At 41.1% G+C, this 13,227-nt stretch overlaps 1 protein-coding gene across 1 annotated transcript in view; it reads left to right on the forward strand.

Annotated features, from left to right (window-relative positions):
- Nucleotides 1-1,592: 1,592 nt before the first annotated feature.
- Nucleotides 1,593-13,227, forward strand: part of KDM5A (lysine demethylase 5A) — a 49,847-nt gene continuing 38,212 nt past the window's right edge. The window contains exons 1-5 of the mRNA XM_061444786.1: nt 1,593-2,038; nt 3,864-3,941; nt 4,989-5,111; nt 7,059-7,229; nt 7,702-7,836. Coding sequence (XP_061300770.1) covers nt 1,874-2,038; nt 3,864-3,941; nt 4,989-5,111; nt 7,059-7,229; nt 7,702-7,836 — 672 coding nt within the window. The 5' untranslated portion in view covers nt 1,593-1,873. The remainder of the gene's footprint in view (nt 2,039-3,863; nt 3,942-4,988; nt 5,112-7,058; nt 7,230-7,701; nt 7,837-13,227) is intronic.

The following is a 13,227-nucleotide window of genomic DNA, read 5'->3' on the forward strand; positions in this document are numbered from 1 at the left end:
AAAAATCCCCTCTCCCAGCTTTCCTGTAGTCCCACTTTACGTGTTGAAGGCTGCACTAAGGTTTCCCCTGAACTTTCTCGTCTGCCTGCTGAACACACACAGGTCTCGGTCTGTCATCAGGAGAGACACACAACCAAATAATAAAAGGAAAAAAAGAGAAAAATGGCAGAAGCACACAGAAATATAATGCCTAGCTACAGGTAAGGAAACATGTGCGCTCCACATGCTTTTACAGTCATAAAAGCATCAAGCACCCACACCAGGAACCCCTGCAAAATGTAAGAGTACATTGCAAAAGTACAATAACCCATGGTAAATTCACTCCATGCAAGACCAGTTTGCTCTCACCTAAACCTTTTATGGAAATTACCCGTTTGCACTGGAGCCCTTTGTTTCCCATATGTTAAATGTGGGCGGCACTTCTTGCATCTGGCAGGGAAGCAGTGCAGATAAATGTGTCAGTCTGCCTGGAGGAGATCTTGCAAGCCTCATGGTAACAGGAGGAGGAAATTAAGTTTTTTTCGAGACTGAAATAGTACACCAGGACCAAGGCTGGAATAAAGAGTTAAGAATGAAGTATGGGGTATGGCAAATACTGAAGGCAGGGCTCTGGTTTCAAAGAAAAACACTGCACAATTCTCTTTGGAAGACTGTTGTAATGGAGAGGTGAAGGAAGTAGTGAGCAAGTCCTGACTTGTGAGTACCTGAATCCTAGAATGGTTTGGGTTGGAAGGGACCTTTATGTTCATCTAGTTCCAACGCCTCCTTTGAAAATAAAACATCCCATGTGGGGAGATCAGCAGAGTATACACAATGGAGAGGCTGGGGGCTTGATTGGGGAGAACTTACCAGAACCTTGTTACCAGTTACTGACAGGCCTTGTGAGACCTCAATGGAGAAGCAGCAAGAGCGACCGCTGGGCCTGAGATGGGGGCTGCCAACAGAAGCGCCTGCTGAGCGGCGTCAGCACCGCTTAAGTGAGATTAAATTCAAAGAGCAGCACCAACAGCTGCCTCGGAGGGGCACAACTGCGGGCCTTCCCCGCAGGCACACAGCAGAGACCTCCGGTGCTGGCCCTGCGGCCCCGCCACCGCGCTGAAGGCTCATTTTCTGCTAAAGTTAAATATAATACTGTTTCCTTAAAACAACGTTAAAATACGGCAACAGCTGCCGACACGTAAGACCGCCACGCTCCCAAACCCCAGAGGTAAAAGCAAGCCACCCATTCGGCTCGGAGGCGTGGCCTGCAGGAGGGGGGGTGGCTCCCGGCCCTCCTCCTGACGTCCGGCTCAGACAATGGGTTAAATGGCTCTTCAGCACCGGAAGTGAATGTGTCAAGTTTCTTCGCACATTCCTCCGCGGCGGAAGGGGAGGTAGCACAGCTCTCGTTCCCCCCCCGCCGCCCCGTGGGGTGCGCTGAGGGACGGTGGGCCGAGCTGTGTGTCTTGAGGCTGCGGAAGGAGTGCCTCCGGGAGCAGCGCGGCTGGGAGGCGGCCGGCTCCTGAGCGCTGGCAGCCGCCTCCGTAGCAGCGTGGCTGAGGGACTACTTTTTGGATCGGAGAGCAACACAATATCTCACTTCCGGGGGAGGGCTCAAAGAGAGACGCGTAATTTCCGGCGAGCTGGAAAGCTACTGAGAGGGGCTCGGCGAGGGGGGAAGCAACCCAGGGGACGGGACCACAACATTCGGCACCGACTGCTTCCACCACCGTTTACCCCTCCCTGCAGCCGCCCCGACTGGCAGCCGCCGCCGGACGATGCGCCTCTGCCCCCGTCTCAGCCCCGCCGGCCGCCCCTGAGGGCCCCCCGGCCGTCCCTCTTCGCCCTGCCCCGCCGCGGCCCTCGGTGCGCTCCCCGCCCTCCCCCTGCGGCCATGTCGGGGGGCGGCGGGTCGCGCTATGCGGCCGAGTTTGTACCCCCGCCCGAGTGCCCCGTGTTTGAGCCCAGCTGGGAGGAGTTCAGCGACCCGCTCGGCTTCATCGGGCGCATCCGCGGCCTGGCCGAGAAAACCGGCATCTGCAAGATCCGGCCCCCCAAGGTACCGCCCGCCTGGGGAGGGGGCAGGGCCCGGGGTGACCGCGAGGGGCTGCGCCGGGAGGGCTGAGCGGGCTCCGTGTCTCTAGTGTCGGAGTGGTGAAGGCCTACGAAGCCTCTTCACCCGCTCCTGGGTGCTCACTTGAGGCTTTGTGTGCCGCTTTCCGTAGACCTTGGTGTCCGTGCTGGGGGTACCGGGGAACTTGTATAATCCTTGCTTTCAGGGATGGGTTTTGTAGTGGTTGCTTTGAAGCAGGTGAGAAGCTGCCAGGGCATGGTGGTGCTTTTCACCCTTTTCTTGCTTTAAAAAAACCCAACAAACCAACAGGCTACTTGTGAAAGCTGCGAAGGCATTGTAGGTGAAATCAGGTGCTTGTTCTGAGAGGGGGGAGAGAGAGGAGAAGGTTTGTTTCCTTTTAATGGATCGTTGTAAACGTAATCTTTAAACTGCTAATAGAAGTGCAGCCAACCTGTTTGTGCTGGGGAATTATATTTATGCATAGCAGTTCAGAAAGTAGAATCTTAATCTCTCTCACGGCTTGATCATTGTTTTATAATACCTTGCCCTGTGACCTGGTAAACCATTTAGACCAGAACATCAGGCAGTTTGGCAAAAGGTGGTTAGATTACTTAAAAGTACAAATGAACTTTAAATATAGCTGTTAAATAAGAGTTGAAAATAGAGAGGAAAAAAACCTGAAAAGAAGGCATGTAACTAAGAGCAACTTGGATATGGGGGTTGCTGATTAGATTTCATGATCCTTCTTCTGACCTGCCTGGGTTGCCAGAATCTGTTTAGTTGGTTTAATGACATGGTGAAAACTTGACCTCCAAGGGACTGCCCTTTCTAAAATAAGCAGAATGGCTTAGGTTGAGAGGCCATAAGGAACTGATCCAGATCCTCCTCATTGAGAATAACTAGAACTTTCCTGGCCGTTGAATGCGTTTGTGTTTTTCCATGTTGCTTGGCTGTTTGCATTGCAGGGTTTTTGCAGGATGTGTGCGTCAAGTTGATTTGCAACCTGCAATAAGGACTAAATCAGATGCTTTCTACTAACCTGACTGATTTATTATTAGAATCTGTAAATATTTTACGATTGTGCTTGAGGTCTTTATATGCTGCAGCAGTGCAAACAATAAATACTTAGTGGGGCTTGCCCACCTGGAATGGGTGTCCTTACCCTGTTGTTGCCTGCCAGGCAGACAATCTACTATAACTTTGTAAAAAGCTGAATTGTACTTGTTTTGATGTTGTAACACAGTTTTGACGGATGGGGCTGGGAGGCACTTGTGATTGAACAGACTGTTAACTGTTGAGAAAGTCATTATTTAAGGCTGCATTTCTATTGAGGAATTGGACTCCCTACTGGTCTTATCTTTATTGAAATGACTGTAGGCAAACATGAAGGAAGTTAGATGTGTAATAATGTGCTTTATTTAGTGTTTGTTGTTGTTGACAGTGAGAATTTTACAATGTGCAAGATATATGGAACTCTTTTAAAAGTAAATAAATGACCAACAAGCTACAGGGATCTCTCCTATTTAAACTCAGTATGAGGTAATGCATACTGAAATGCTTTGAACTTTCTTTTCTTTTATATTTTTAATTCTGAGGATCTCTTTCTTTGAACTAAAATGCTGTGGGAAGAACATTATTTTAAAAGCACAAGCATGCCATAAAATTGGAAAGTGATATTACCAGTTGTACAGAGAAACTTAATTTTCCTTTGGGAGCTTGTTTGCTCCAACATTGTTTGGGTCTTCTGTTTTGTGCATTTTTTGAGAAGTTTCTGGAAGCAATAAAATGTCTTTCTGTGTCTCTCGTTTAGGACTGGCAGCCTCCATTTGCATGTGAAGTACAAAGTTTTCGTTTCACTCCACGAATTCAGCGGCTGAATGAACTGGAGGTGAGCTTTTCCACTGTTGATACAATTTTGTGTTTGCACTGAAAACAGTAGGTCTTGTTGCTTGAGATTTGCATCTTGGCAGGTTTCTGGATGGGGGGAGTCTTTAGAAAATCATAGACCACATCAGTGTTTATGCTTGGCAGTGGCAGAGTTCATATAAAATAACTCTCCCCGGCTTTGGGAAAAGCCTGGTTTTATTTTATTACCCAAAATAACCACAAGAGTTTTTCTTTCAACTGGAAATGTCTAAAATGAATGCCAACTACCATGTTGTATAGTCAGAACAGCCAGTGTCTAGCCTTCTGAGCTCCACAGGCAGTGAATTTTTTTTTTTCTTAAAATACTTACTGCTCTTCTGAATCTTCTAGTTACCTTATACTGGCTTAAAAGTGCCTTTTAAGCCTTAAAATTAGCTGATTTTTTTAATAGGCTTATTACAGCTGGTTAATTTTATGACTTAAAAATGTATGGAAGCTTTCTTGAAAGTAGAATGAGTTCCATTCTGTTCTGGCTTTTTCTTTTCTCTACAGCGTTTCTCAAAGCCTTGCTATGTTCATATACCAAAATGTCATGTATCATTTGGCTTGTAAATGGGTCTCCTTATGGAAAGTGATTTGAGTACTCCAAAAATACTCAAGGGAGGAGGCCCTTCTGCATGGTTAAGGCATATACAAAAACTGTTTCTAACACTCCCCTTCCCTCCCATGCATATTTTAATAATTGCTTTTGTGTTTCTCTTGGGAATGATGATTTTTCAGAAGTATGCATTTTGGTTTCAAAACAGACTGTTAGGTAGGAGTTTGGTTTGTAAGATCTGAAATGCAGAGAGAAAAGCATAGATAATTTTGTGTTTGTAGAGGTCTTTGGTTTTGTCTGTATTTCTAGCTTTTTTTTACATAATTAAAAAATACTTCGCTTTCCAAGTTGCACCCTGAGAATGTAAACACTATAAAAACTTGTCTTTTTTTTTTTTTTTCCCTCAGGACTGTAAGGCATTGTCACGCTTGTTTTTGAGCATATGTGTTTGTCTTCTTTTATTTATTGTAGGCAATGACAAGAGTGAAGCTGGACTTCTTGGATCAGTTAGCAAAGTTTTGGGAACTCCAAGGATCCAATTTAAAAATTCCTGTGGTGGAGAGAAAAATACTGGATCTCTATGGTCTGAGCAAGGTGAGTAAGCAGTTGTAGGCCTTGGACAGGGACCTCTTTTATCATTCAAGCTCAAGAAGCCAAGCAACTAGGAGGGCTTGTTTTACAGCATTAATCTCATTAATATGGAGATGAGATGAGAGAGTGGGTAAAAAAACACGGTGAAGGAAAATTACTAAATTATATTATGTGCAGATGTGTGAAGAAGAGTTAAATCAGTTGCCTGTGGTTGGATTCTGTACAGCATGTATTCATTACCTTGTATACAGCTTGAATGTATCTGATGTCAGTTGGCCACTTGTTTTTCAGTTCTCCTTTTCTACATATGGTAGAGCTGCAGGAGTTTAAGGTGGGTTTTGGAAGGCAGTGATATACTTGCATGCAGTTGAGCTCCTGACCTACCAATTCTGTAACAAATTGTTGTAATTGCTCCTTCATCTCTCCCACCAGAGGTTTTACACATGACGTAAGCATGCATTTTTGAGAGTTTCTTATCTGAACTTCTGGAATAAGTATTTTAATTTCCAAAACAAGCTAGGCTTAAGGATTGCTAGAAATTGATGCTACTAAAGTATATAGTATAGTGCTTCTAGGTTAGAGTGTCAGTTTCCATTCCTCAAGGTAAGTAAAAAAGATCTGAATTGATTTTATTTTCAGAGAAAGAAGTCAGTCTTTTGGACAGTCTGGAATGGTTGATAAAATGTCTTTTGCTTGTCTTGGGTGGATTGCTGGGATATGCAGAATATGATAGTGGTAGTGGTACTGGGAAGTATCTGGGTCACTGTTATGAGCTGGAACATTTTAGTTGACTGCAGATAATGCTGGTCTAAGCTTATTTAGTTACTTAGTGGCTTCTTTAGCCATTTCTCATGTACAGATAATTTTTAAAACATTTTTTTAATGGAGATTTTGAAGATAAGTTGAAATTTAGATTTATAATTTAATTTAAAATGTGGGGGTTTTCTGGTACTTTGCTATAAATGTGAGGAAAAATAAGTAATAGTCCTGTTTTATCAAATAGTAGCTATCTCTGTGTGTAGCAGGAACAAGAAATAACTGATTTATCACTGCCACAATTGTACATTTGAATTTACTTCAGTCTCAAAGTAAACCATGAATTTCACTCCAGTAACAATATGGTTTTGGATTGAGGTTTCCAGCAGTCAGTGAAATATTAAGCATGAAATTTGGTCCTCCTGTGTAAAGAAATGAAATGCAAAACTACACTGTTGTAAAAATGCTACTAGTCTTAATATAAATACGATCTGTTTGGATTTTAAGCTACTTGACAGTGAAACTGTAAAGGGAGTGGAAGCAGTGGAAAGGTGGCCAGTGGGGAAGCAACCCATATGCTGGCAAATGGTCTGTCATTTTTCATTTTATGTTAGTTACATGTTAGCATTGATAGTTCTGTATGTGAATTACTAGACTCAAACCAGTTGAAGTCAGGTGGAAAAACTGGACTGAGTTAATGGGAAGGTGAATTCAGTTTCTCCGCTTTTTACAGTAGTCTCTTTTCCACTGAGGGTTTTGTGTGAGCTTCTATAGTTCTGAAGTTGTGAGTTCCAGCACTCCCTTCTGCCTGGGGTCTGTTATAATAGGCTTCCCTTCTGGCCAGACTTGTGTTTTGCATCAAAGTATAAGTCTGGTGAGAGTTACCTTTCCAGTTTGGTTTTTTTTTTGATGGTGGGGTTTGTATTCTTTCCAGCACTTCATAAATCTTAGTTGTTGGACTCTTCCTGTCTAGCACAGTACACAATTTACATTTAGTAGGAAAATTGTCATGGTAGATGTGGTAATTAATGAGTAAATGCTTAGTTATAAAAGTACAAGCCCTTCAGGGGAAAAAAGCCCTAAATTCGGAATTTTGTCACTTTTTAATAGAACTTATTTGGTTTAATTGATTTTTGGTTTATGCAAGGTGGTGAGCAGCTCAAAACCCTTAACTTTTTTATTTATGCGTTTCAGATTGTTGCCAGCAAAGGAGGCTTTGAAGTAGTCACTAAAGAGAAGAAATGGTCTAAAGTGGCAAGTCGGCTTGGCTACCTGCCAGGAAAAGGCACAGGGTCATTACTCAAGTCTCATTATGAAAGAATCTTATACCCCTATGAGCTCTTCCAGTCTGGGGTCAGCCTTATGGTGAGATGCTTCTCTGTCACAGTATGAAGTGGGGACCCAAATTGCACATAGAATGTTACTTGTTATCGCATAAGAAACTAGGACATAGGGTCTGTGCTTTTAGAAGCTTTAGCTGTGTAAACAAACACAGGACCATGCTCATATTTACCTGTGACAAATAGTTGTACAAGTTGTAACATGACATTGTGTAGTTATTTTCCGATAGCCATTTCTTTATAGAACCCTATTGGGAAGAAGAACAAGGCAAAAGATAACGATTAATTGGAAAGATGTCTGTCAGTAAGCTGGCAGTTGAGATACAGTGTCCTTATTTGAAGCTGTGTGGTTTAATCAGCCTATTGTCCAAATGGCATGTGTAATGCTGTGTGATTTCTCCCTTCGTGTTTCTTAGCAAACAGAATGATTCACAAACCATGGAAGGATTAGCACTGCCTGAGTGATCAACCCAGTGTCTTGTGCTCTGATCCTCTAGGGCATCCAGAAGCCAAACTTGGATCTTAAGGAAAAAGTGGAGGCTGAGGACCTCAGCTCAGATGCCCAGGCTTCCCCAAAGCAGGCTTCAAGAATGAACGTTGTGCTGAAGAGAACCAGGCGCGTCAAATCCCAGGTACCCCTGCTACAGGGGATGCTAATTCCTTCCACCAGTGCAGCAGCATTGGCTGTGCAACAGCCTTTATTTGTCTGTGGGAGTCTGCTCAAAAGCACCACCAGGAAAGAGTCTTCCTTTAAATAGAATGCAGAGAAGAAAGCCTCTCTGAGGCCTGGGTTGCTTATGGTAGATGCATTGTTTATCTGAAAACTCTTAAAAGCTGCTTTTTGTTTATTGACACCTGGGCTAGGTACCTTGGTAGTGAATATATCTGTGGAAACTATAAACAGATAAAAAAACCTTTGTGAAATAATGTTGAAGCTTCTGTTTGTGCAAAGTTTGAGAAGCTTTTTACAACTTTTTCAAATATGCCCTTTGGTTACATGAATGGAAATATGTGTATAGATAAGTTAATTGTGGAAATTGCAGTTGAGACTGATTATCTCAAGCTGGACAGACTGTTTTTCTGAAGAACTGAAACAAATGTATGGGGAGATGGATCAGTAATAGCTGGAACTGTATAGGGTTTCCACAGGTTTTCTCCTGAAGAGCCATTTCTTCTCTTCTGGATTAGTGATGTTATAGGGACTTCTGGTATTCTACTAGGTGATAAGAAATCCTGGGAGTATCCCCCAGTAAAGCTCAATTCAAACTGAATCACCACCACTTCTAATCTGTATCATTACAGATTATCTTGGAGGCTTGTCCTGGTGGCACCATTGCTTCTATTGCAGTATTTAAGGCAGGCCTTCAACCTCTGAGAAAGATATCTGTTGCCTGCAGCATCTTAAGGCTCTTCACATTGAGGTCTAGTGGCTCCCTGCTTCGCCCATCAGGAGAACATGGACAAAAGCTGGATTTATATTCAACAAATCTACTACTAGACTTACTTTAAGCACCTGTTGTGGCTTAGGTACAGCTGGTAATTCAGCACCCATGCAGCCATTTGCTCACTCCCTTACCCTCTGTAAGAAGGATGGGGAGGAGAATCACAGAATGTAAACCCCATGTGTTGAGATAAGGACAGTCCAGTAACTAAATGTAATACTAATACTAATATTAATAAAGGAAATAACAAGGGAAGAGGAAAAACTAAAGCTAAAAGGGGAAAAGAAAAACCCAGTAAACACAAGTGATGCACAGTACAATTGCTCACCACCCGCCGACCGATGCCCAGCCTGACCCAAGCAGTGACCTGGGCCTTCTGGGTGACTCTCCCCAGTTTATATACTGGGCATGATGTGCTGTGGTATGGAAGATCCCTTTGGCTAGTTTGGGTCCGGTGTCCTGCCTCTGCTTCCTTGCAGCTTCTTGTGCCCCTCCCCACTGGCAGAGCATGAGACTGAAAAGTCCTTGATCAGGGTGAGTGCTACTTAGTAACAGCTAAAACATTGGTGTTATCAGCATTGTTCTCAGACTAAAGCCAAGGCACAGCACTGCTGCTAGGAAGGAGAAATATGACTTTTACAGCTGAACCCAGGACAGCACCACAAAGTTTTTCCAAATGCTCTTAAACTGTTTATTTGTTTCAAATGCATAATTCTTGTCACTGAGATATTTGAGTATGCCTTATAAACATTCATCTTTTTCTCTGATGTGATCATTTAGATGAAATTATATTTTTAGTCTCATCTTACTGAAGCTGAATTTGTATTTACTGTAGCCATATAACAGTGCATCACACAAGCAGTCACAGGCTGTGATCTTAGAAGATCTCTTGAATAATACATTGTTAGTGAGCTATCCAGAGAACCTGAGAACACTGCAGGAACTGCAGCAGTCATTTGTTTTGTGGAATTATGTTTTGGATTTGAATGAATCTTGTGTGAAAATGACAGTATGATGTTTTTCTCATCAGTGGTATAAAAATGTCACTACGTCATTAAGATCCTGTGGGATCTTTTCTCCTGCTGATTTCAGTAGAATGATGATACTTCTTATTTCTCCTTGTTGGAAAAATGATTCTGTGGTGATCCTGGCATAATACAGCTGCTTCATTTCATTTAAAGGGGCTGCATTTCAGAAATGAGGGGTTTCACTTGGGTCATCTACAAAAAGTAGAAATATATGTATGTATTTAAATGCCTTTTATTAGGTCTGTAGCTATGCCATCATTTAAGCATTGCACTTATTAAAATGGCTGAAATGAGTTCTTTAATACAGAAAAAACTCAAAAGTACTTGCCTAGCCAGTGAAAGTATATTTTGGCTATGGTGAAGGCTATGTATAACTCTCAAGTCAATTCTGGCACTGTACTTAGTAACAGGTTTGCCTGTAGTAGCCCCAATTGGTTGAAGTGTAAATATCTGGGGAGCTCTGAGAAATTATTCCAGATTTCAGTGCACCTCCTTATTGTAGACAAGACTGTTTATTGTTTGAAGGGCATACCTGGACCAGATTAGTCTGCAGAGAACAGTAATGTAAACACCTGCTAAATAAATGTCGTTCTGCTCTAGCTGAAATATCTGGAAGGTTTGTATGTAGTGTGCTGAGTAGTCTAGTGTTGGGGTAGTAGTGAGCATGGATAACTACACTAGTCTCTGCATCTTGGTAGATTTATTTTTTTTCCCCAAGTACCAGAAGTACTTTTCCCAAAACACTCTTACCTAGCAATGGGTGATGAAGGAGAACGCATGAAGATAATAATCTGAAATTACTGAAATAGACAAAGATCCTCAGCAGCAGAAGGGGCTGGCAGACTTTTGAAAAGCAATTTTTTTGTTTTTTAGAGAAAGTGAAAAATGAAGGAATGAGAATTCTCATTTGAAATTTGGCTTAGGAATCTTTGGATCCTACAATCAAATGTCAGTTGTATTGCCTGAATAGGAAGAAGATAATTTGATGATGAGAGATTCTGCTCAAAAATAAACAATGCTTTATTCTGTTTCCCTTTTCTCTGAAGAAAGCTAGCACAAATAAAAAATTGAGAAGGGCAACTGAACTACTAAAGGCTGATAAAGAAAAGGACAACAAAAAGTAGGATGAATTGAGATTAGGAAAACAGAATATCCTTAAGGAAAGGTTAAATTTGAGTGAATGTGTATTAGAAAAAACTAGTATATCTTCATAGATGATCTGTTGGGGTGTATTTTAACTGGCAAGGGATTTATCTAATGGGGTTACATCATGATATTTTCTGGTAGAGAAATGCAGTACCAGAATAAGAAGACAATGAAATGCTGTCTTTTCAAAGGATATTAACATCCAGAGAATTTTCTGAAAAATAAAACATAATTCTGAGTAGCATATATGCTTTCTGGTTTTGGTTACAAATTTGGTTGATTGCAGAATAACAGAATTAATAAAATAAAGTTCAATTTTTTTTTTAATATGAAAGATTGACTTCCATAGAAATAGTTACATGAAACAAAAGAACTCTGGGACATGCTGATAAATGTCCCAAACATGTAAATATTTTGATTCTTGGTTGTAAGTATTCAGGTTTTGCGCAATGGGGGTGGAGAGGTGGGGATGCAAGTGTTTCAAAGTTGATGAAGGTAGGACAATAGAAGAAGTGTGTGACTGCAGTGTAACTGAATCATGTTATTAGCATTCACCCATATAGAAAAGCCTTTGGGTTGTACTTTCTGTTGGGAAGGTAAAAGAAACAAAAATAACTGCATCCTTCAGGACAAAGAGGAGCCAAGAATAGAATCACAGTTTAATAAACTTCATTTTGCACATATGGAAAAATAGAATGAAAAGGTGTAATGAAGTTTTTTGTTGTTAGCAATGAGAAAATGACAAGGAATGCAAGATTTCTGCTTCTGTGTGCTCACAGTTTTGAGTTTGGTAGTTTTAAAGGGCACCACAGAAAGGTAGTTTAAAGGGCACTACAGTCTTAAAGGGCACCACAGAAAGACTACTCGTTAAGGCTTCTGAATGCTTTTGGTATCCACACCCTAAATTACCAATTCACAAGGTTCATCGGAATCTGATTTAAAAAAAATAAATCCACTTTAATGTGCAACCTGCTCTCTTTGAAAACTGTAGCTCTTTCTACCTAAGCATGAATGGATTGCATCCACTTAAGTGAAATTCAAACAAATCTGGATGGTGCAGTTAAGAAAATGTATTTAGGTACTGCATTTTTAGTCAGAGCTGTAAAACTGAAGAGGGGTTATTGCCTGTTAATAATTTACTCTTAGTAAATTTGATAATAAAATTATTTTTCAGGTGTCATTGAGAAAATTGTCTTAGGTCACAATAGCAGGAGAGAAACTGTGGAGATTGTTAATGATTGTTGTTGAAATGATGGAAAATTATACTGTGCTGAGAAATGTAATATGGGTTGATTCTGTCAGGTTCTATTAGTTGAGAGAATGGATAAGCTGTTAATGAATTTCAAATGGGAACTGAAGGACTGTGAAGTCTCCAGGTGGTAGGCTTTCTTGTACAGCAAAAATGTCATTTTTTCCTTATGGCTTATTAGTCAAAAAGGGAGGAATTTTTGAGAAAAATTTGCCAGTTAGCGTGCCATTTCAGAGTGGGCTTATGAAGTTGGTAACATGTAGCTAAAGTGAAAATAATAGCAGCATAGAATTCATAAATGTTCAAAATTAGAATACAGGCAATAATGAGTTTGGAAAGATGCCACTTAGCATACTGCATACACCCTTCAGTGGGAACAGGCTCTAAATATCGCTGAAAATTCCTTAGGGTAATAATGTCTCGGAAACGATATCTCTTTCAATATGTTCAAGAAGCAGGAAAAACAGCTGATTTAGGCTGAATAAATGGGAAGCATCTTATTTCTTTTAGCATTATTGCAAATGCATTTGATGTTATTTTAAACACTTTTTTTTTTTTTAAGAGTTTTTTGTTTATTAATTAAAAACACTGAAAGCATGTCATCCCAAGGGAGCTGGTTTCATGCATAGTATCTCAGGCCGTATTTTGGTGGAAAATAACAAATGAAGCATCACTGGGAAATTACTTGAATAACCTCCTTAGAATTAGATACTAGCTTTGAAAATGGATAGATTTCCTGAGATCTTTTAAGGTTGTGAATGATGACAGTGTAGTAGCCTTTGGGGGCTGGACTATATGATCTCCAGAGGTCTCTTCCAACCTGAACAATTCTGTGCTTCTATACCAGGTTAGAAAAGGTTTTCAGAGTATAAGGAGGCAGCATAAATAAAAATGCCAAGGTGATTGCATTGCAGATGAAAACAGAACATGTAGGTTCTTTTTGTTGTTAGGTTAGTGGCAGTGATGTGCAAAATCAAAGTAGGTCAGCAATGGGAAACAGGAAGAAGTTCAGTTGAACAGAACACACAATACTGGCAGGGCCATGGAGTTGTCACATAATGGGTCTTTTAATGTCTGGTTTTGAGGTTTCAAGAGCAGCGTGTGTAGCTGCGATCTCAAGAGTTGTACTTACAACATTTAATCATAAATAAACCCAAG

Source organism: Pezoporus flaviventris, unplaced genomic scaffold, assembly GCF_033815535.1.
Source record: "Pezoporus flaviventris isolate CSIRO_AGI_PZ_B2104156 unplaced genomic scaffold, CSIRO_AGI_Pfla_v1 ptg000002l, whole genome shotgun sequence".
Classification (NCBI taxonomy): Eukaryota; Metazoa; Chordata; class Aves; order Psittaciformes; family Psittacidae; genus Pezoporus; species Pezoporus flaviventris.